Below are 25,114 nucleotides of genomic sequence, written 5' to 3' on the forward strand. Positions count from 1 at the left end.
TCACTCACTGTGTTTCTTTAATATTCAGTTCAGTTCAGTCCAGTTCAGTCACTCAGTCATGTTAAACTCTTTGTGAGCATATAGACTGCAGCATGCCAGCACTCCCTGTCCATCACCAACTCCCGGAGTTTACTCAAACTAATCTCCATTGAGTGGGTGATGCCATCCAATTACCTCATCCTCTGTTGACCCCTTCTCCTCCTGCCTTCATTCTTTCTCAGCATCAGGGTCTTTTCCAATGATTTGGTTCTTTGCATCAGGTGGCCAAATTATTGGTGTTTCAGCTTCATCATCGTTCCTTCCAATGAACACTCAGGGCTGAGCTCCTCTAGGATGGACTGGTTGGATCTCCTTGCAGTGAAAGGGACTCTGAAGAGTCTTCTCCAACACCACAGTTCAAAAGCATCAATTCTTCAGTGCTCAGTCTTCTTTAGGTCCAACTCTCACATCTGTTGCCAACAAATTTGGAAAACTCAACAGTGGCCACAGGACTGGAAAAGATCAGTTTTCATTCCAATCCCAAAGAAAGGCAATCCCAAAGAATGCTCAAACTACTGCACAATTGCACTTGTCTTACACACTAGTAAAGTAATGCTCAAAATTCTCCAAGCCAGACTTCAGCAATACGTGAACCGTGAACTTTCAGATGTTCAAGCTGGTTTTAGAAAAGGCAGAGGAACCAGAGCTCAAATTGCCAACATTCGCTGGATTATCAAAAAGCAAGAAAGTTCCAGAAAAACATCTATTTCTGCTTTATTGACTATGCCAAAGCCTTTGTCTGTGTGGATCACAATCAACTGTGGAAAATTCTGAAAGAGATGGGAATCCCAGACCACCTGACCTGCCTCTTGAGACACCTGTGTGCAGGTCAGGAAGCAACAGTTAGAACTGGACATGTAACAACAGACTGGTTCCTTGGAAATGGAATACATGAAGGCTGTATATTGTCACCTTGCATACTTAAGTTATACACAGATTATATCATGTGAAATGTCGGGCTGGATGAAGCACAAGCTGGAATCAAGATTTCCAGGAGAAATATCAATAACCTCAGATATGCAGATAACACCGCCCTTATGGCAGAAAGCAAAGAAGAACTAAAGAGACTCTTGATGAAAGTGAAAGAGGAAAGTGAAAAAGTTGACTTAAAACTCAACATTCAGAAAACTAAGATCATGGCATCTGGTCCCATCACTTCATGGCAAATAGATGTGGAAACAGTGACAGACTTTATTCTTTTGGGTTCCAGAATCACTGCAGATGATGACTGCAGCCATGAAATTAAAAGTCACTTGCTCCTGAAAAAAAGGTATGACCAACCTAGACAGCATATTAAAAAGCAAAAACATTACTTTGCTAACAAAGTTTCCATGTAGTCAAAGCTATGACTTTTCCAGTAGTCATGTATGGATGTGAGAGTTGGACTATGAAGAAAGCTGAGCATCAAAGAATTTATGCTTTTGAACTGTGGTGTTGGAGAAGACTCTGGAGAGTCCCTTGGACTGCAAGGAGATCCAACCATTCCATCCTAAAGGAAATCAGTCCTGAATATTCATTTGAAGGACTTGATGATGAAGCTGAAACTCCAATACTCTGGCCACCTGATGTGAAGAACTGACTCATTTGAAAAGACCCTGATGCTGGGAAAGATTGAATGTGGGAGTAGGGGAAGACAGAGGGTGAGGCTGTTGGATGGCATCACCAGTCAATGGACATACATTTGAGTAAACTCCAGGAGTTGGTGATGGACACGGAAGCCTGGTGTGTCCATGGGATCACAAGTAGTGAGACACGACTGAGTGACTGAAATGAACTGAGGAAATATGAGAAAGAGGACTAAGGATTGCTTATTGTCTTAATGTCCTACATGGAACTAGATGAATATTTGAATAATGAAAACTTTAATAAATAGTCCTAACCATGAATACTGATGTGGTCATGTTAGCATTATGAGTGTGATGAGTCAGTCAAGTTCCTAGGCTCTATTTCCTCTCTTCAGTCTGTCATTCTGCATAAATTTCTATTCAATAATAAAATTTGAAAATAAACCTAACATTCAGAGTTGATATGAATATTTCAATTAAATAACATTATTAAAGTGTCTCACATTGTGCTTGGCAAATGTGTCTTCTCAACGTAGGATTTCTTTCCTTTATCCATCAGTCCAGTAGTGTCTTAATGTAGCGCTTTGACCTTAGGATAAAAAGTGACTCTTGATTAGAGCCTCTGTTACATTTGGTACTTGCATTCAAATTGACCCTGAAATGAAAGTTCTTTTTTTTTTTTTAACTGAAGTATATTTGATGTACCAGCTTCCCAGGTTGCCGTAGTTGTACAGAACTCAGCTTACAATGGAGAAGAACTAAGAGACAGGGTTTTGATCCCTGGGATGGGAAGATCCCCTGGAGGAGGGCATGGCAATCCATTCCAGTATTCTTGCCTGAAGAACCCCATGGACACAGGAACCTGGCAAGCTACAATTCATAGGGTTGCACAGAGTCGGAATGACTGATGTGACTTGGCATGCTTGCATATTTGATGTACAATATTATATGTTGTGTACATACTCAGTTACTTCAGTTTTTTCTGATTCTTTGAGAACCCACATACTCCTCTTTCCATGGGATTATCCAGGCAAGAATACTGGAGTTGGTTGCCATTTCCTCCTTCAGGGGATCTTCCCAACCCTGGAATGGAACCCACATCTCCTTTGGCTCCTGGATTGGCAGATGAATTCTTTGCCACTGAGTCACGTAGGAAGCCCCCACAATATTATATGTTGCAGGTGTACAATATAGTGATTCACAATTTTTAAAGGTTATACCTCATTTATATTTATTATGAAAATTGACTGTATTTCCAGTGTTGTACAATATACATGAGTAGCTTATTTTATACATAAGTTTGTATTTCTCAATTTCCTCCTCTTCTCTCTCCCCACTGGTAATCACTAGTCAGTTATATGTATCTGTGAGTCTGTATTCACTACTTTGTTTTAATTTTTGCATTCCACATATAAGTGGTATCATACAGTGTTTATGATTCTATGTTTAAAGAAGTAAAACTTACCATTTGCAAATGACTGTATCTTGTATATAGAAAATCCTAAGGAATACACACACACAATTAGAACTAATAGAGGAGTTCAATAAGGGTACAGGGTACAAGATTGATATACAAAAATACATTGTTTTCCTATGCAAATTAATGAACAACCTAAAAATTAAATTAAGAAAACAATCTTGTTTACAGTAGTATCAAAAAGATTCAAGTACTGACACAAAAATTTAACAGAATAAGTGCAAGACTTGTATACTAAAAAGTTCAAAATATCATTGAAAGAAATTAAGGGGGACTTCACTAAATAGAAAGACATTTCATTTTCATGAATTGGAAGGTGATATTATTAAGATGGTAATACAAAATATTTATAGATTCAGTGTAAATCTCTAGCAAAATAGCAACTGGCCATTTTGCACAAATAGATATGTTGACCCTAAAATCTACGTAGAACCAAATGGAAAAAGAAATCTTAAAAAAAGATTCACAATTGTTAATTTTAAAACTTACCACAAACCTGTTGTAATCAAAATAATCAAATAATCAAAATAATGTGGTGACATACTGGAGGCAAGAATACTGGAGTGGGTTGCCATTTCCTTCTCCAATGCATGCATGCATGCTAAGTCACTTCAGTCGTGTCTGGCTCTGTGTGACCCTATGGGCAGAAGCTCACCAGGCTCCTTTGTTCACCGGATTCTCTAGGCAAGAATACTGGAGTGGGTTGCCATTTTCTTCTCCAATATATACATATATATATATTCATTATTTTTTAGATTGTTTCCTCATAGCGATTATCACAGAATATTGAATAGAGTTCTCCGTACTATATAGTAGATCCTTGTTTCTTATCTATCTTATATATAGTAGTGTGTATGTGTTCACTCCAAGCTTCTGATTTATCCTGCCCCCCATTATATTTTCCCTTTGATAACTGTAAGTTTGTTTTTGATATCTGCTAAGTCTACTAACTTATTTGTAAATAAGTTCATTTGTATAATTTTTTAAAAATTAGATTCCACATGAGTGATATCATATAATATTTGTCTTTTGCTGTCTGTCTTACTTCACTTAGTATTATAATCTCTAGGTACATCTATTAATATGTTGTGGCAATAGGCAATATTTCATTGTTTTATGGCTGAGGAATATTCCATTGTATATATGTACCACATCATCTTTATCCATTCCTCTGTTGATGGACATTTAAGTTTCTTCCATGTCCTGACTGTTGTAAATAGTGCTACAATGAATATCAGGGTGCATATATCTTTTCAAAATTGTGTTTTTTTCTGAATATATGCCCAGTAGTGGGATTACTGGATCATATGGTTGCTCTTTCTGATGGCTCAGTGGGTAAAGAATCCGCCTGAAATGCAAGAGACACAGGTAGATGTGGGTTCAGTTCCTAGCTTGGGAAGATCCCCTGGAGGATGAACTAGCAACCCACTTCAGTATTCTTGCCTGAAAAATCCCATGGAGAAAGGAGCATGGCAGGCTACAGTCCATGGGGTCACAAAGAGTCGGACACAACTGAGCACACACAAGCACAGGATAGCTCTATCTTTAGTTTTTTAAGGAACCTTCATGGGCTTCCCAGATGGCTCAGTGGCTAGAAAATATGCCTCCAATGCAGGAGATGCAGGAGACGTGGCTTCGATTCCTTGATCAGGAAGATCCCTTGGAGGAGGGCATGGCAACCCACTCCAGTATTCTTGCTTGCAGAATCCCATGGATAAAGGAGCGTGGTGGGCTAGGGTCCATAGGTTCGTAAAGAGTAGGACATGACTAAATTGACTGAGCACACGCGCATGCAAGGAACCTTCATAGTATTGTCCATAGCGGTTGTACCAATTTACAACCGTATAGGAGAGTTCCTTTTTTTCCACACCCTCTCCAGCATATATTGTTTGTAGATTTTTTGATGATGGCCATTCTGGCCTATATGAGGTAATACCTCATTGTAGCTTTGACTTGCATTCCTCTGATTATTAGTGATGTTGAACAACTTTTCATGTGCTTTTTGGCCATTTGTATGTCTTTGGAAAAATATAAAGGTAGAACCCAATTTTAAAATGGGAAAAATAATTCAGTAAACATTTCTCCAAAGAATATATAGTTGACCCTTCAATAACTTTGGCTTGAACTTCATGGGTCTGCTTATAAGTCGATATTTTTGATATTTAATATTACAGTGCGACAGATCTGTTGGTTGAATCTGTAGATGTGGAGCTGTAAATGTGGAGGATCCATGTGTTCGGAGGGTGGACTATAAGTTATACACAGATTTTCGATTACAGGGAGATTTGGCGTGCCTAACCCCCATGTTGTTCATGGGCTAACTTCATATACAAAGGGTCAGTAATCTTAGGAAAAAACATTTCATGCTGTTAGTCATTAGGGAAATGCAATGTGAATGCAGCCACAGAGAATGCATCTTTGCATCACACCCACTGGTTTCAGTATAGTCAAAAAGTAAGTATTGTTGAGTATGTAGAGAAATTGAAACTCTCATTCATTGTTGTGGGGAATGTAAAATGAAACACAAACTTTGGAAAACAGTTTGATGGTTCCTCAAAAAGTTAAAAGTAAAGTCACCCATATGACTCTAATTCCACTGAGCATATGTATATGCTCAAAAGAATTGAAAACATGACCACATAAAGTCTCATATGTGAATATTCATAGCAGCATTATTTATGACCACCCCCAAATGGAAATAACTCTACTGTCCATCAACTGTAGAATTCATAAAGAACATATGGTATATCCATATAGCCATATAGTCAAATATTATTTTGCCATAGAAAGGAATGAAGTACTGACACATGCTACAATAGGGATAAACATTAAAAGCATTATTTTAAGCGTAAGAAAACAGTCACAAAAGGCAACTTATTGTATGATTTCAGTTATATGAAATGTCTAGAATAGACAAATTCATAGAGACACAAAGTAAGTTGTGGTTTTTGAGGAGAAATACAGGAAAACATGGAATGATTATGAATAGGTATGGAATTTATTTTTGAGGTGATGGAAGTATACTGGAATTATAAAACAGTGATGGTTGCACAGCTTTGTTGGTATACTAAAAACTGAATTATTTAGTTAAAAAGGGTGAATTTTATGGTACATGAATTCTATCTCATAGTTTGTAATTTTAAAAATGGAAGTGGAGGAGAAAGTGACCCACAGAGCTTTATCTATTCTTAGAGAAGTCACTGACATTTTCTGGCTTCCATGATTCAAACAGTTGCTACTTTAAATAGATTCAGCACCTGGAGGAAAAGTTTTCCCTACCTATATTTTGTGTGAAAATCTCTATCTCATGTGTTTGGTATCTGAGTTGGGGCTAAGACTATAGTCAAGGCTCCCCAATTATTTATACTGCTACTGCTGCTAAGTCACTTCATTCGTGTCTGACTCTGTGTGACCCCATCCCTGGGATTCTCCAGGCAAGAACACTGGAGTGGGTTGCCATTTCCCTCTCCAATGCATAAAAGTGAAAAGTGAAAGTGAAGTCGCTCAGTCATGTCCGACTCTTCGCGACCCCATGGACTGCAGCCTACCAGGCTCCTCCATCCATGGGATTTTCCAGGCAAGAGTACTGGAGTGGGGTGCCATTGCCTTCTCCGAATTATTCATAAGCCTCCTAAAAAGTATTTTTATGATTATCTGAACTTTATTTGACAATATGAAATAAAGTAGACTGGCATATTATGCAACCTTCAACAAGTTACTTCACCTTTTTTGAACCTTAATTTCCTTTACAATGTGTACTCTTCAGGGTTGTGAAGACTTAATGAGATATGAATTTTAAGTACCTAGCAAACTGCTTGGCCTGATTTAGGCCTCAGTTAATGTTAGCTTCCTCTCTTACTTTTTTTCCTCTGGTTAAAATGCACATTCCCTTTTTTTTTTTTTTCTTCTTCTTTTTTTTTTCTTTTTTTTTAACACAGGAATTATCTCTATTTTTTTCTCTTTTTTTAATTAATTAATTGACTTTTTAATTGAACGATAACTGCTTTACAGAATTTTGTTGTTTTCTGTCAAACCTCACCTCAACATGAGTCAGCCATAGGTATACATATATCCCCTCCCTTTTGAACCTCCCTTCAATCTCCTTCCCCATCCCACCCTCTTGGTTGATACAGAGCCCCTGTTTGAGTTTCCTGAGCCATACAGCAAATTCCCATTGGTCATCTATTTTACGTATGGTAATGTAAGTTTCTATGTTACTCTTTCCTTATATCTCACCCTCTCCTCCCCTCTCCCCATGTCCATAAGTCTATTCTCTATGTCTGTTTCTCCATTGTTGCCCTGTAAATAAATTCTTCAGTATCATTTTTCTAGATTCCGTATATATTCATTAGAATATGATATTTATCTTTCTTTTTCTGACTTATTTCACTCTGTATAATAGGCTCTAAGTTCATCCACCTCACTAGAACTGATTCATATGTGTTCCTTTTTATGGGTGAGTGATATTCCATTGTGTATGTGAACCACAACTTCTTTATCCATTTATCTGTCAATGGACATCTAGGTTGCTTCCATGTTCTAGCTATTGTAAATAGTGCTGCAGTGAACAATGGGATACATGTGTCTTTTTTCAATTTTGGTTTTCTCAGGGTATATGCCTAGGAGTGGAATTGCTGGGTCATATGGTGGTTTCATTCCTAGTTTTTTTTTTTTTAATTAATTTATTTTTCATTGAAAGATAATTGCTTTACAGGATTTTGCTGTTTTCTGTCAAACCTCAACATGAATCAGCCATAGGTATACATGTATCTCCTTCCTTTTGAACCTCCCTCCCATCTCCCTCCCCATCCCACCCCTCTAGGTTGATACAGAGCCCCTGTTTGAGTTTCCTGAGCCATAAAGCAAATTCCCATTGGCTATCTATTTTGCATATGGTAATGTAAGTTTCCATGTTACTCTTTCTGTACATCTCACCCTCTCCTCCCCTCTCCCCATGTCCATAAGTCTATTCTCTATGTCTGTTTCTCCACTGCTCCCCTGTAAGTAAATTCTTCAGTACCATTTTTCTAGATTCCATATATATGTGTTAGAATACGGTGTTTATCTTTTTCTTTTTGACTCACTTCACTCTGTTCTACGTTCATCTACCTCATCAAAACTGACTCAAATGTGTTCCTTTTTATGGATGAGCAATATTCTATTGTGTATATATACCATGACTTCTTTATCCATTCATCTGTCGATGGACACTTAGGTTGCTTCCATGTTCTAGCTGTTGTAAATAGTACTGCAATGAACAATGAAATACATGTGTCTCTTTTAGTTTTGGTTTCCTCAGGGTATATGCCTAGGAGTGGGATTGCTGGGTCATATGGTGGTTTTATTTCTAGTTTTTTAAGGAATCTCCATACCATCTTCCATAGTGGCTGTATCAATTTACATTCCCACCAACAGTGCAAGAGTGTTCCCTTTTCTCCACACACTCTCCAGCATATATTGTTTGTAGACCTTTTGGTGATGGCCATTCTGGCTGGTGTGAGATGATATCTCATTGTAGTTTTGATTTGCATTTCTCTAATAATGAACAATGTTGAACATCTTTTCATGTGTTTGCTAGCCTTCTGTCTGTCTTCTTTGGAGAAATGTCTGCTTAGGCTCTTCCACACTTTTTGATTGAGTTGTTTGTTTTTCTGGTATTGTATTGTATGAGCTGCTTGTATATTTTGAAAATAAATCCTTTGTCAGTTGTTTCATTGATTTTCTCTCATTCTAAGGATTGTCTTTTCACCTTGCTTATAGTTTCCTTTGCTGGGCAAAAGCTTTTAAGTTTAATCAGGTCCCACTTGTTTACTTTTGTTTTTATTTCCATTACTCTAGAAGGCAGATCATAGAGGATTTTACTTTGATTTATGTTATCTAGTGTTCTGCCTATATTTTCCTCTAAGAGTTTTATATTTTCTGGTCTTACATTTAGGTCTTTAGTCCATTTTGAGTTTATGTAAAAAGCACATTCTTGACAGGTAAGAGGTCACTCAGTTTTGCCCTGGCTTCCTGCCCAGCAATAGATTGCCTCTAGAAATAAACCATGGTTGAGATATATTTTTTCCTGTGTGTCACTTGCTTTGCCTCATCTAATACTTGGCACACTTTAGGTACTCAGTGAGTTTAGATTTCCTATGTGACAACACAAGCCTTTTACATGAATTTCCCAATGTGGTGCTGAGAGGATTGCAGGATGTTAGTATTAGTCTGTGACAAGCTAGCATTCTTAGTGCTCATTTGGAAACTGTGATTTCTATTAATTGTTGTGTTGAGAGGCAGAGAGCTTAACGCAAATAACGACTGAGTCTTCCATCTGTCATAAGGCTTTTCAACTCCTGATTTTCAGTTAAGCCTTGCAGGATTTTTCCATATGTTTAACATCATATTTTAATATGTAGTACTGAAATGCTTAAACAGTATCAAAGAACTTATCATTTACAGTCAGTCTTAGATTCCAATTTTCTTGGAAATGTTTTACTTATTATTAGACTGTCTAAATGCATTGTAGATTAACATTTGAAAGGCATATTCACTGTTGACTATTGTGTTCCTTCTTCTTTTCAAAAATTAATGTAGTCAATGAATGTGAAAAATATTAAGGGGAAAAAATTAACTGGTATACAGGTGCATTTTAAGTGCCATTGTCTGAGCATTAGCTCCCAGAGCCTTTAGCTATACCAATAGGAACCCTTTGCGTAGGTGAAGTTGTTAAAGGTTATATTTGAAGAAGTTGAAACTGCTGAGGAAAAATCCTGACTTGCTTTTCTGACACTGTGTTGTTCATTCTCATTTCTGAGCAGATTGAATTAAAATCACAGACATCTTACTCTCTACCTTCTCTCCCACCTCTAGGAGCGGAAAAAGAAATTTGAAAAGGATGGAGAGAGGTTTTACTCCTTGCTGGATCGGCACTTACATCTGTCTTCCAAAAAGAAAGAATCTCAGTTACAAGAGGTATGTTCAAAAACCCTGTCCCTGCCTTCTATTGCCAGGTATGCCTTGGTACATGGCATTTTCCTATTGCAAGGGTTTTCTCTTACTCTGCCTTAGCAGAGAACCATGGATAATGGTTGTGCTTGCAGATTAAACCATGGCCAGGGTTTCAGGACTCCTGAGTTCTCAAGTCAACTCCTCCACAAACTCACAGTGTGACTTTGGATAAGATATTTCTTTCTTGGCCTCAGTTTCTCTTTTAAAGGAAGTGTGGTACTACTCACAGATCCCTTCTAGTTCTAAGTTACTGATTCCAGATGAGGATATAGAGTTAAACTACCATTGTAGGATGGAAGAAGATGGTGGAGGAGTAAGATGGGGAGATCACCCGCCTCCCCACAAATACATAAAAAATTGATCAGAATGTGGAACAAGTCCTACAGAACAACTTTTAAGTGACAGCAGAAGACCCCAAACCTCCAAAAAGGAAAGCAAATCTCCTTAGAATGAGGTAGGACAAAGGATAAACACCCACCCACACACACAAAGACAAAAGACTTCAGGACGGGAGCTTGTGTCCCAAGGGAGGGAGGGAGTCATGAAGGAAGAAAAGTTTCTGAGCACTTGTAAAGCCCCTCACAGGCGGGCCTAAGGGGGAAGCTGTGAAACCTCAGAATGCTGTGCAACAGCAGCAACTCAGAAGGCAAAATACTGAGAAAGCTGCCTAACAACACTTCTCAGCCCATAAGCAGCTCACAAACCCCAACCTGGAACGGGCGAGTGGCGGTTCAGGGAGCCAAGGCTCCAACGAAGATCCCAGGGAGAGGTAGGGGGCTGGTGGCCATGATGATGTGTGCTGAGAGTGCTACTTTGACAAAGCTGTGGAATTAGACATGACTGCCACTGCCAAAGCCAGGAAAGGTGCTGGAAGCAACAGACGAAACACTGTTGATGCATTCCCCATCACAGAGGTTGCAGCTAGCATCAGGCCATGAGCAGGCACAGGTTACTGCCCACACCTTGCAGGGAGCTTAAACATCTTGACCCATTTCATGGGTCTCTAGAACCCTAGACCCCAGTTTTCTCTGGGAAAATTCACAAGCTGCCTTAGACTGTAACAGCATCCAAGAGCTTACTACTTTCACAGGCATTCCCCTGTACAACTCTTATGTGGCTGCCATAGCCTTCTCTCTCCCCAGCCCAAGAAAGCAAGTGAGTCTTTTTTTTTTTTTTGCAAGTGAGTCTTAATGAGCCTCAGCCTTCAGTCTCTTGTGTCCAGGTGGGGAACAGACTATGGACTCTAGGAGAAACTGTGAACTTTAGGAGCAGCTATAAACTGAAAAGAGGCCAGATGTGAGACTGACTCCATGCTGCACACAAGTTTCAGAGACCCTCCTAGATGTATTAGAAGACCTCGGTGTAGGTTTCACTGAGTATTTTGGGCTACTGAGTGTTGCCTTCACCACAAGTATTGGGAACTTGTCTTTTGCATTGTGTGGCTTGTGAGTTCTTGGAGCTTCAATAGGCAATGAGCCTGAACCCCTGAGGTAGAGACGGAAGCCCAAGGCTTTGAACCACTAGAGTACACCTGACCCTAGGGAACATTAATAGATGAGAGACCCCGAAAAGGCCTCCATCTGAACACCAAAGCCAAGCCCACCCAAAGGACAGCAAACACCAGTACCCAGATACCCCATGCTAATCCTTCAAGAAAACAGAAACACAACATTACACACTAGCAGACAGGCTGCGCAAAGCCACACTGAACCCATAGACACCCCAAAACCTGTGACTGGACATGGTACTACCCATCAGACAGATGAGATCCAGCTTCATCAACCAGAACACAGGCACAAGTCCCCCCAACCAGGAAACCTTTACATGGCACTGGTCCAACCTCATTCATGGGGGACTGACTCCACAACTAAGAATAAGACCTTGAGACTTTTTCTATTTTAAAAATCACAATCTTCATTTCCACTATATACTTCTACCTCTGCACTGGCCTTCTGTGGTGCTGTGGATTTTTTTTTCCTCTATGAATTTTTTGTTTTTCTTCTGTTTGACTGTTTTTTTTAAATTGTTCTTTTCCTGCTGTAGTTATTGTTTAATATATTTAAATCATATTTACATACTTCCATTTAATTTTACTTTTCTTTTTTCTTCTTTTCTTCCTTTTCTTTTTCTTTTTTCCCCTTATTTTATTCTTTCTTTTTTCACCATGTTTGTTAATTTGTTTTGTTTTCTTTGCTTTATTCCCCAATTGGCACCCTGCTTTGGTTCTGTTTTCCAGTTTAAGTTTTAATTAGCTCTGTTTTTAATTGGTTGATATTATTTTTGGTTTCCTTTGCTTACCAAGTCAGTCTCTGTACTTTCATTTCTTTGGAATATTTTTGTTATGTTTGTGTGTGTGTAAGCATATGTTTATGTTCCACTGTTTTTGTAATTGTCTGTCTGATTTGTATTTACCATGTGTCTGGGTTGGTCTTTTGTTTCTTTCAATGTTTTGTTTTTTTATCTCCCTGTGTTTGTTTTAATCCCATTTAATGCCATAACAAACAACTTGAGGAATCTCAGTCCCTTGACCAGGGATTGGGCCTGAGCCTTTGGAGTGGCAGTACTGAATCCATGGAAAAGAAATGCAAAAAGGCAAAATGGTTGTCTGAGGAGGCCTTACAAATAGCTGTGAAAAGAAGAGAAGCGAAAAACAAATTTGAAAAAGAATCCAAGAAGCACAGAGAGTTCCATACAGGATAAACCCAAGGAGAAACATGTCAAGACACATACTAATCAACATAACAAATAGTAAATACAAAGAAAAAATATTAAAAGCAGCAAGGGAAAAGGAACAAGTAATGCACAAGGGGAAACCTATATGACTAACAGCTGATCTTTCAGCAGAAACTCTGCAGGCCAGAAGGAAATGGCAGGATATATCTGAAGTACTGAAAGAAAAAAAAAAACTCTATAACCAAGATTGCACTACCTGGCAAGGATGTTATTCAAAACTGATAGAGAAATCAAAAGTGTTACAGACAAGCAAAATTTAAGTGAGTTTAGCACCACCAAACCAGCTTTACAACAAATGTTAAAGGTGTTATTATAGGCAAGAAACACAAGAGAAAGAAGTGACCTACAGAAACAAACCAAAACAATTATGAAAATGCCAGTAGGAACATATACAAAAATAATTACTTTAAATGTAAATGGATTAAACACCACAACTAATAAACACAGGCTGGCTGAATGGATACAAAAGCAAGACCCATATATATGATGTCTACAAGAAACCCACTTTAAGACTGAAAGTAAGAGGATGGAAAAAGATATTCTATGCAAATGGAAATCAAACGAAAGCCAGAGTGACAATTCTCATATCAGGCAAAACAGACTTTAAAATAAAAAAATATTACAATATATAAAAAAGGACACTATATAATGATCAAGGGATCAATCCAAGAAGACATAAAAATTTTAAATATTTATGCACCCAACATTGGAACACCTCAGTACATAAGGCAAACTTTAACAGACATAAAAGCGGAAATTGACAGTAACACAATAATAGTAGGTGACTGTAACATCTCACTGACGCCATAGGACATATCATCAAATAAGAAAATTGATAAGGAAACACAAACCTTAATTGAAACTTTAGACAAAATGGACCTAATTGATATATTCAGGACATTCCATCCAAATGCAGAAGAATACACTTTCTTCTCAAGTGAACATGGAACATTCTCCAGGATAGACCACCTCTTGGATCACAAATCAAGCCTAAGTGAATTGAAGAAAATTGGAATCATATCAAGCGTCTTTCCTGACCACAACACTGTGAGGCTAGATATCAATTACAGAAGAAAAAAGACTGTGAAAGCACACACATGGAGATTAAACAATACATTTCTGAGTAACAAATAGGTTACTGAAGGAAGAAGGGAAGTTAAAATATTCCTAGGAAAAAAATGACAGGAAAAATATGAAAACCCAAAGCCTGTGAGATTCAGGAAAAGCAGTTCTAAGAAGGAAGTTTATAGCAATACAATCTTACCTCAAAAAATAAGAGAAACATTGAATAAACAAACTAACTTTTCACTTCAAATAACAGCTGGAAAAAGAATAACAAAAAAATCCCAAAGTTAAAAGGAAAGAAATCATAATGATCAGAACAGAAATAAATGAAAAGAAATGAAGGAAACAATAGTAAAGATTAATAAAACTAAAAGCTGGTTCTCTGAGAACATAAACAATACTGAAAAAACCATCGTCCAGACTCATCAAGAAAAAAAGGGAGAAAAATCAAATGAACAAAATTAGGAATGAAAAAGGAGAGGTTACAACAGGCAATGCAGAGAGGTTACAAAGGCTCATAAGAGACAATTATGAGCAACTATATGCCAAATATGGACAAGCTGGAGGAAACTGATAGATTCTTTGAAAAGTTCATCCTCCCAAGACTGAACCAGGAAGAAATAGAAATTATGAACAAGCCAATCACAAACACTGAAATCGAAAGTGTGATAAAAAGTCTCCCCAAAAACCAAAAGCCCAGGACCAAATGGTTTCACAGAATTCTGTCAAACATTTAGAGAAGAGCTAATGCCTATTCTTCTAAAACTCTTCCAAAAAAATGCGGAGAAAGGAACACTTCCGAATACATTCTGCGAGGTCACCATCACCCTGATACCAAAACCAGACAACAACATTACACAAAAAAAGAAAATTACAGGCTAATATCACTGATGAACATATATGCGAACACCCTCAACAAAATTCTAGCAAACAGAATTCAACAACAGACTAAAATATCATGCACCATGATCAAGTCAGGTTTATCCCAGTTATACAAGGATTCTTCAATATACACAAGTCAATCAATGGGAGACATCATATTAATAAATAGAGAGATAAAATCCATATGAAAAATCTCAATAGATGCAGAAAAAACTTTGACAGAAATCAATAGCCATTTATGATAAAACTCTTCAAATATTGGACATAAAAGGAGCTTAACATAATAAAGGTAATATACAGCAAACCCATAGCAAACCTTGTTCTCAATGGTGAAAAACTGAAAGCATTCCCTCTAAGATCAGGAGCAAGACAAGCCTGCCTACTCTCACCACTATTATTTAACATTGTTTTGGAATTCTCAGCTATGGCAATCAGAGAAGAATGAGAAATAAAGGAAATCCAGATCAGAAAGGTGACTGAGATTGGAAAGGAAGAAGTAAAACTCTATTTGCAGATGACATGATATTGTATGTAGAAAATCCTAAAGATACTATAACAAAATTATTAGAGCTAATCAGCAAATTTAGTATCACAGGATACAAGATCAATACACAGAATGCCCACCATCAAAAAATCCACAAACCAGTGCTGGGGAGGATGTGGAGAAAAGGGAATGCTCTTGCACTGTTGGTGGGAGTGTAAATTGATACAGCCACTATGGAGGACACTATGGAGATTCCTTATAAAACTAGTAATAAATCTACTATATGACCCAGCAATACCACTTCTAGGCATATACCGTGAGGAAACCAAAATTGAAAAAGACACATGTACCCCAATGTTCACTGCAGCACTATTTACACTAGCTGAAACATGGAAGCAACCTAGATATCCATTGACAGATGAGTGGATAAAGAAGCTGTGGTACTGATGAACCTATTTGCAGGGAAGAAATGAAGACACAGACATAGTGGTGGACGTATGGACACGGTGGAGGGGAAGAAAGAGAGGGTAAGACAAATGGAGACAGTAGCATGAAAGCATGTATGCTATGACTTGTAAAATGGATAGCCATTGGACATTTCCTGTATGACTCAGTGAACTCAAACTAGGGGTCTGTAACAACCTAGGGAGGTTGGAAATGGTGGGAGGTGGGAAGGAAGTTCAAGAGTGCAGGGACATATGTATACTTATGGCTAATTCATGTTGATGTTTGGCAGAAAGCAAATCAATTTTGTAAAGTAATTATTCCTCAATTAAAAAAATAAAAAGATAACTAGCATTGCATTTGATAGGTCAGGAATAGATATAATTTTTTCTATGAGGTTTTCCAACAGTAAGTTTTTTATTTTAGGTTCTGCACTAGGTCTACAATCACAGAAAACTAAAGAAACTGACCATATGGATCACAACCTTGGCTAACTCAATGAAACTATGAGTGATGCTGTGTAGGGCCACTCAAGACAGATGGGATATGGTGGAGAGTTCTGAGAAAACATGTTGGCCTGGAGAAGGGAATGGCAAATCACTTCAGCATTTTTGGCATGAGAACCCCATGAATAGTATGAAAAGACAAAAAGATGTGACAATGAAAGATGAACTCACCAGGTTGGTAGGTGCCCAATATGCTACTGGGGAAGGAGCAGAGAAATAGCTCCAGAAGGAATGAAGAGGATGAATGAAGCAGAAACAGTGCCCAGTTGTGCATGTGTCTGGTGGTGAAAGTAAAGTCCTATGTTGTACAGAACAATATTGCCTAAGAACTTTGGATGCTAGGTCAGTAAATCAAGGTAAATTGGAAGTGTTCAAACAGGAGAAGGCAAGAGTGAACATCGATATTTTAGGAATCAGTGAACTAAAATGGATGGGAATGGTACATTTAATTTAGATGACCATTTTATTACGACTGTGGGCAAAAATCCCTTAGAAGAAATGGAGTAACCTTCACAGTCAACAAGAGAGTCTGAAATGCAGTACTTGCGTGCAGTCTCAAAAACAATAGGAAGATTTCAGTTTGCTTTCAAGGCAAACCATACATCACAGTAATCAAATCTATGCCCTAACCACTAATGCCAAAGAAACTGAACAGAGCAGTTCTGTGAAGAACTGCCACACCGTCTATAACTAACAACAAAAAAAGATGTCCTTCTCATCTTAGGGGACTGGAATGCAAATGTAGGAAGTTAAGAGATACCTGCAGGAACAGGAAACTTTGACCTTGGAGCAGGGCAAAGCTAACAAAGATTTGCCAAGAGAAAACATTAGTCATAGCAAACACCCTCTTCCAACAAAACAACAGATGACTCTAAACATGGACATCACCAGATGGTCAATACCAAAATCAGACTGATTATATTCTTTGCAGCTGAAGATGAAGAAATTCTATTCAGTCAGAAAAAAACAAGACCTGGAGCTGACTGTGACTCAGATCATGAACTCTATATTGCAAAATTCAGACTTAAAGTGAAGAAAGTAGGGAAAACCACTAGACCATTCAGGTATGACCTAAATCAAATCCCTTACGATTATACAGTGGAAGTGACAAATAGATTCAAGGGATTAGATCTGATAGAGAGAGTACCCTAAGAACTATGAATGGAGGTTCATAACATTGTATAGGAAGTGGTGATCAAAACCATCCCCAAGAAAAAGAAATGCAAAATAGCAAATGGTTGTCTGAGGAGGACTTACAAATAGTTGAGAAAAGAAGAAATTCAAAAAGCAAAGGAGAAAAGGAAAGATATACCCATCTGAATACAGAGTTCCAAAGAATAGCATTACTTTGCCAATGTCTTAGAAGTGTTCCTTTTGTCTTAGAAGTGTTCCATGTGAGTAAAATCAGATTGTGTGAGCTCCACAGAACTATCAGAGTCCCACATTACTTTGCCAACAAAGGTCTGTCTAGTCAAGCCTATGGTTTTTCCAGTAGTCATGGACGGATGTGAGAGTTGGACTATAAAGAAAACTGAGCGCTGATGAATTGATGGTTTTGAATGGTGGTTTTGGAGAAGACTCTTGAGAATCCCTTGGATTGCCAGGAGATCCAACCAGTCCATCCTAAAGGAGATCAGTCCTGAGTGTTCACTGGTAGGAGTGATGTTGAAGCTGAAATTCCAATACTTTGGCCACCTGATGTGAAGGGCTGACTCATTTGAAAAGACCCTGATCCTGGGGAAGACTGAAGGTGAGAGGAGATGGGGATGACAGAGGATGAGGTGGTTGGATGGCATCACCGACTCAATGGATATGAGTTTGTCTAAACTCCGGGAATTGTTGATGGACAGGGAGGCCTGGCGTGCTGCAGTCCATGGGGTCGCAAAGAGTTGGACACGACTGAGCAACTGAGCTGAAGTGAATTGATGCTGGTTCTTCAGACTGTGTTTATTGGTTTATTTCACTTTTTTTGTACTCTTTGTAGCATTTTGTTGAATGCTGAACATGATGCCCTGGGTGAAAGGAACTGATATAAAAGAATGTTATTATGTGGTTTTATGCTTATCTGACTACGATTTAGGCTGTGCTTAATTTGCTATAACCGCTCTTGCTAGAGGCAAAAACCTCCTCTGGTATCTTTGTGTTTTGCCTTCCCTATTATCTTTGGATTTTTTAAGAGATCTGTTTTTTTTTTTTTTTTCCTGAAATTGATGTTTTATTCCCAAATCTTTTTCTATATACTATTTTATTTTTTTTATTAGTTGGAGGCTAATTACTTCACAACATTTCAGTGGGTTTTGTCATACATTGATATGAATCAGCCATAGAGTTACATGTATTCCCCATCCCGATCCCTGCTCCCACCTCCCTCTCCACCCGATTCCTCTGGGTCTTCCCAGTGCACCAGGCCCGAGCACTTGTCTCATGCATCCCACCTGGGCTGGTGATCTGCTTCACCATAGATAGTATACATGCTGTTCTTTCGAAACATCCCACCCTCACCTTCTCCCACAGAGTTCAAAAGTCTGTTCTGTACTTCTGTGTCTCTTTTTCTGTTTTGCATATAGGGTTATCGTTACCATCTTTCTAAATTCCGTATATATATGTTAGTATGCTGTTCTTAAATAAGGTCTGACACTGGTTGTGGCAACAGGCTTCTGCGTCTGGGCTTCTGCTCTGGTAATCTCGGATTCTCTGTATTCAACTATCTATCCAATTTGTTTTGGATACATTTTTTTTGGAGACAGTTGTTTTTCCTTTGACTTCAGTGGTCTGTTGGTTCTAAGAAGAGTGGTTGATTCTCAGTTTAGCTTTTCCTTGTATGAGGATGAGCACAATAACTTCCAAGTTTCTTATTTATTAGGCCAGAAACTGGATATCCTGCATCAGTCACTTTTTCTATCTTGGCTTCATGTTCCCTATTTGTAAAATAAAGGGATAAGATCACTGCTTGGTAGCATAATTCTCTTCCAGCCCTAGCATTCTGTTGAATCCATAAACACTGACTAGCATGAGTGACTATGCCAATATGTGACATTTATTACCCTTCTTCTATAGGCAGACCTCCAGGTGGACAAGGAGAGGCACAATTTCTTTGAGTCATCCCTTGATTATGTTTATCAAATCCAGGAAGTTCAAGAGTCTAAGAAGTTCAATATTGTGGAACCAGTAAGTTCTAATGATGAATGGTCTAAAAATATTTACCAAATATCAAGTAAGTGTAGAGAACTGTGATTATAAAATTGGAGTTTCAAAGAATATGAATATAGTCAATGCTTAATAATGAATGTCAATGAAATAGACACACTGGCTTGTGTTATTCTTGCTCTCTAACCAATGTTCTCTCTCTCACTCTTCCTCATTCTTCCCCACCGTCCTTCCTCCTCTGATTTCTCTCTATAGCTATGATTTTTCTTTATATTTCTTTTCCTCCTCTCCTTTCTCGTGTTCCTTGATTTTTCTGTCACCCTTCATTTTACCTTGTTCTCCTCCCTTCCTTCCTCTCACACTTTCATAAGGTTTCTGAAAATACCCATCATATCTCAGACGCTGTTCTAAGAATGCATGTTTCTTGCATTCCGTGACTTCCCATTCTATTTTTACTTCTATCATTTGAATATTTTTCTAATTAAATATCCTTAATATATTATAGAAGATGATGTACTGTGGTTTGATAAGTGTTTTGATTTTTAGCAACTTTCTTTTTTATTATAAAAACAATGTTAAAACAGTTGCAACAGTTGCAGTAAAAGCTATAAAAATTTATTAATATATGTAAAACAAATACAACGTATCCCCCATACAGAGATGATCACTGTTAATATTGTGGTGTTTACCTCCTAAATTCTGTGTGTCTGTTATATTCTTTTGTCTATCTATTTTGCCTATGTACTTGTTGGTGTGGGTGTGTGTACACATGTGCATGTGTGTGTACACATATTACACATAAGCATGTATATCTGTGTACCTGTTATCTGTGATCACAGTTGTATATATCTGTATGTGTACATTTGCAAACAAATCTTTATTCATTTATCTGATAAGCATTTATTGAGTCTCTGTTATATGCAGGCACTGTGCTAAACACTGGGTATCGTATAGTGAAAAAGACAGACTCAGTTTCTGTCTTTGTGAAGATTACACTTTCATGGGGTGGAAAGAAGGATACACATAAATAAAATAATCTGAGTTATGGTAATGGCTAAAACAAAGAACAGGAGAACAGCTACTTTAGGTCAAATGGTCAAGGGGAGATCTCTGAAAGTGACATTTAAGATGAGATCTAAAGAAAGAAAAGATAAGGCAATGTGAATAATGGGAAGAGAACTTTTCAGGCACAGAAAAAACACATGTACATAGTCCTTAAGTTAGCAGAGAATGGTGAGTATCACTGATGAGAGAAAAGGAGGGTGGCAGGAAATAATATCTGATAAGAAGGCATAGGATCTGTAGGCATGGTGAAGGGATTAGATTTTAGTCTGAATTGTAGTAGAAAAATCACTGATGTATATTAAATAGGATATGACATAGCTGATTTTGTTGTGTGGAGAATAGCTTGGAAGAAGGCAACGGTGGAAATGAGGAAATGAGTTAGGCTATTCCAGTGGTCTAGGCAAGTGAAAATGTTGCTTTGGGTTAGGGTGGTGGTAGTAGAAATAGAAAAGAATGATTGGATTAGAGATATATTTTGGAAGCGAAACTGGCAGGGCTTACTGATTGATTAGACTAAGCTGTGAGTGAAAGAAACCAGAATTCTTTGCTTTTTGGCTTGACTAACTAAGTAAGTAGGTGTTGGTGTCATTTCTTGGGATGGGAAAACTTTGAAAGAAAAAGGAAGGGTGTCTACATAACTGTGTGTGTGGTACATACACTCATGTGCATTTATATATATGTTTGTACATGTACACATATATAACTGTATGTATGTATGTATATTTAGGGCTTTCCTGGTAGCTCAGTTGGTGAAGAATCTGCCTGCAGTGCAGGAGACTGGGGATTGATCCCTGGGTCAGGAAGATCCCCTGGAGAAGGAAATGGCAATCCACTCCAGTATTCTTGCCTGGGAAATCCCCTGGACAGAGGAGACTGGTGGGCTACAGTCAATGAGGTCACAAAAGTCGGACACGAATTAGTGACTAAACCATCACCACCACCATGTGTATATATATGTATATATATACATATATACACATGTGTATAGTACATAAGTATGTACATAGTTTTAAATATGTTTATGTATATATACAGAAGATTTTTTCAAGTTTTCCCATAATAACATCTTACAGAAAAATCCAAATAAACTTTTTGGCTAACCCAATATATTTAATTTGTGTTTGTGTGTTTTTGTGTGTGTCAGTCGCTCAGTCATGTCTGACTCTTTGCGACCTCATGGACGATAGCCCACCAGGCTCCACTGTCCATAGGATTCTCCAGTGGAGACTACTGGAGTGGGTTGTCATTACCTTCTCCAGGGGATCTTCCCTACTACGGCATCAAACTTGGATCTCCCACATTGCAGTCAGATCCTTTACCATCTGAGCCACTGGGGAAGCCCATAGTTTGTGGTTATGTACATATATATTTGGCAAATTTGGAAAACTCAGCAGTGGCCACAGGACTGGAAAAGGCCAGTTTTCATTCCAATCCCAAAGAAAGGCAATGCCAAAGAACGTTCAAACTACCACACAATTGCACTCATCTCACACGCTAGCAAAGTAATGCTCAGAATTCTCAAAGCCAGGCTTCAACAGTACGTGAACCATGAAATTCAAGATGTTCAAGCTGAATTTACGAAAGGCAGAGGAACCAGAGATCAAATTGCCAACATCCATTGGATCATCAAAAAAGCAAGAGAGTTTCAGAAAACCATCTATTTCTGCTTTATTGACTCTGCCAAAGCCTTTGACTGTGTGAATCACAAGAAACTGTGGAAAGGTCTTCAAGAGATGGGAATACCAGACCACCTGACCTACCTCCTGAGAAATCTGTATGCAGGTCAAGAAGCAACAGTTAGAACTGGACTTGGAACAACAGACTGGTTCCAAATCAGGAAAGGATTATGTCAAGGCTGTATATTGTCACCCAGCTTATTTAACTTATATGCAGAGTACATCATGGGAAATGCTGGACTGGAGGAAGCACAAGCTGGAATCAAGATTGCTGAGAGAAATATCAATAACCTCAGATATGCAGATGACACCACCCTTATGGCAGAAAGTGAAGAAGAACTAAAGAGCCTCTTGATGAACGTGAAAGAGGAGAGTAAAAAAGTTGGCTTAAAGTTCAACATTCAGAAAACTAAGATCATGACATCCGGTCTCATCGCTTTATGGCAAATAGATGGGAAAATAATGGAAACAGTGAGAGACTTGATTTTTCTGGGTTTAAAATCACTGCAGATGGTGACTGCAGCCCTGAAATTAAAAGACACTTGCTCCTTTGAAGAAAAGCTAAAACCAACCTAGACAGCATATTAAAAAGCAGAGAGATTACTTTGCCAACAGAAGTCCATCTAGCTAAAGGTATGGTTTTTCCAGTAGTCATGCATGTATGTGAGAGTTGGACTATAAAGAAAGCTGAGCACCAAAGAATTGATGCTTTTGAACTGTGGTGTTGGAGAAGGCTCTTGAGAGTCCCTTGGACTGAAAGGAGTTCCAATCAGTCAAATCCTAAAGGAAATCAGTTCTGAATATTCATTGGAAAGACTAATGCTGAAGCTGAAACTCCAATATTTTGGCCACCTGATGTGAAGAACTGACTCATTGGAAAAGACCCTGATGCTGGGAAAGATTGAAGGCAGGAGGAGAAAGGAATTACAGAGGATGAGATGGTTGGATGGCATCACCGACTCGATGGATATGAGTTTGAGTAAGCTCTGGGAGTTGGTGATGGGCAGGGAAGCCTGGTGTGTTGCAGTCCATGGAGTCACAAAGAGTTGGACATGAATGAGCCACTGAACTGAACATATATATTAATACACACATATAGATGTGTTTGTATGCATATAGCATGTAAGTGCATATTTATATGTGCTTCATTGTTTACTTTCTAAAAAGAATAGAGCAGTTTTTACTACTTCCTGTTACACTTTACTCCCTGGTGGCTCAGATGGTAAACAGTCCTCCTGCAGTGCAGGAGACCTGGGTTTTATCCCTGGATCAGGAAGATCCCCTGGAGAAGGGAACAGCTACTCACTCCAGTATTCTTGCCTGGGAAATCCCATGGACAGAGGATCCTAGCGGTCTCCAGCCTATGTGGTCGCAAAGAGTCTGACCCAACTGAGCAACCAACACACACACACACACACACACACACATTACACTTTACTATTGCCAGCACTGAGCATTGATTTTTAATATGTTTGTATTTCACAGACGAAATTTCTATTTTGTTGTTATTTGTGTATATTTGATTTTTATTGGAGTGAACATTTGAGGCATTAACAATATATTTTATTGATCATTTCAATGTCTTCTGCAATGTCCAACCCCCTCCCCAATATATTTCTAATTTAAAAATTGTTTTTCAAAGAAAGATCCTTGGATATTTTAGCATTATGATATTGTTCATTATGATCATTTATCCATTTTTACTTATTGTTTTTATCAACAAATATTTGAGTCTCCTTCCCCAGTGGTTCAGTATTAAAGAATCTGCCTGCAATGCTGGAGTCACACGAGACAGTGATTCAATCCTTGGGTCTGGAAGATCCCCTGGAGGAGGGAATGGCAACCCACTCCAGTGTTTTTGCCTGAACAATCCCATGGACAGAGGAACCTGACAGACTACAGTCCATGGGATCACAAAGAATCTGACACTACTGAAGTGACTGAACATACATGTATTTATAAGAACTTTACTCTGTGCCAGTCCTGGAGATATAAAGGCAGTCCAATCCCACATTATGTTCATCCTGTCCGTAGTTGATTGGTTTCATATGCTATCTGAAAAGGGTATTGTTGAATAAATTTGTTAGTAGTTCTTATTTTCTGGATTTGAGTCCAGTGTGAATGTTTAACCTAATGAAAGAATAGCTATGTGTAGACCAATTTGTGTTGCATTACTGCTTTTAACACTATACTGGTTAAACACTGTGTGAAGTTTCTTTTTTGTATATCTTGTTTCCCTTTATTTGATTAATGAGAAGACGGTGGTGATACAGTTATTTTTATACATTTTCTCTAGGTCTTGGCCTTTCTTCATAGCCTCTTCATTTCCAACAGCTTGACTGTGGAACTAACACAGGATTTCCTCCCATATAAACAACAGCTTCAGCTCAGTTTACAGAATGTGAGTTTGCATGTGGGTTTCTTCACCAGTCTTTGCATTGCAATTGGATTTCAGTCTCAATATCTTGACTTTGGAATTTTAGGTTATTATATCCCAGCTAATTTGTGAGGACCAACTGGTGTGGATCACAAATATTTTAGTGTAATAGATTGTTTTTACTCTTCCAGTTTCAACTATTCCCTGTCTTTGAGGCTGACTGTTGTTCAAACCCACCCTTCCACCCACTAACACATCTTATCTATCCAATATTTGTTAAATGTTGCTAATTTGCTATATCTCTCCTAGATTAGAACCCATCTATGGGCTTATTTAAGTACAGGTCAGTTCTTATGCTAGTTAGTCAAGATACCCTCTTTGTAGGTTTTATTAATATGAATGCCCATTCTTCCCTTCCTTTTCTCATTTCTTTTCTCATTACATTAGTATAGTTAAAAAATTATCTTGAAGAATTGTCTCAACCTTCTTTCCCATGCTGTTTCTTATAGATGGGCATAAGCACAGCCTTCCCTTCCTTGTCGCATATCATTTTTCTCATTTTGTTATTTAACCCACATGTAACAATTACTTAGGTATATAATGAACATATACCTTGTGCCAGGCATTGTAAAATGCACTGAACATACCTTAATGAGGCATG

At 38.2% G+C, this 25,114-nt stretch overlaps 1 protein-coding gene across 7 annotated transcripts in view; it reads left to right on the forward strand.

Moving 5' to 3' along the window:
* Positions 1-25,114, forward strand: part of OPHN1 (oligophrenin 1) — a 630,229-nt gene that overhangs the window by 297,654 nt on the left and 307,461 nt on the right. For all 7 annotated transcript variants that reach the window (XM_043895949.1, XM_043895948.1, XM_043895943.1 and 4 more), the window contains exons 6-8: positions 9,937-10,038; positions 19,246-19,356; positions 24,373-24,477. In XM_043895949.1, the coding sequence (XP_043751884.1) occupies positions 9,937-10,038; positions 19,246-19,356; positions 24,373-24,477 (318 nt within the window). The remainder of the gene's footprint in view (positions 1-9,936; positions 10,039-19,245; positions 19,357-24,372; positions 24,478-25,114) is intronic.

Source organism: Cervus elaphus, chromosome X (assembly GCF_910594005.1).
Source record: "Cervus elaphus chromosome X, mCerEla1.1, whole genome shotgun sequence".
In the NCBI taxonomy this organism is placed as follows: domain Eukaryota; kingdom Metazoa; phylum Chordata; class Mammalia; order Artiodactyla; family Cervidae; genus Cervus; species Cervus elaphus.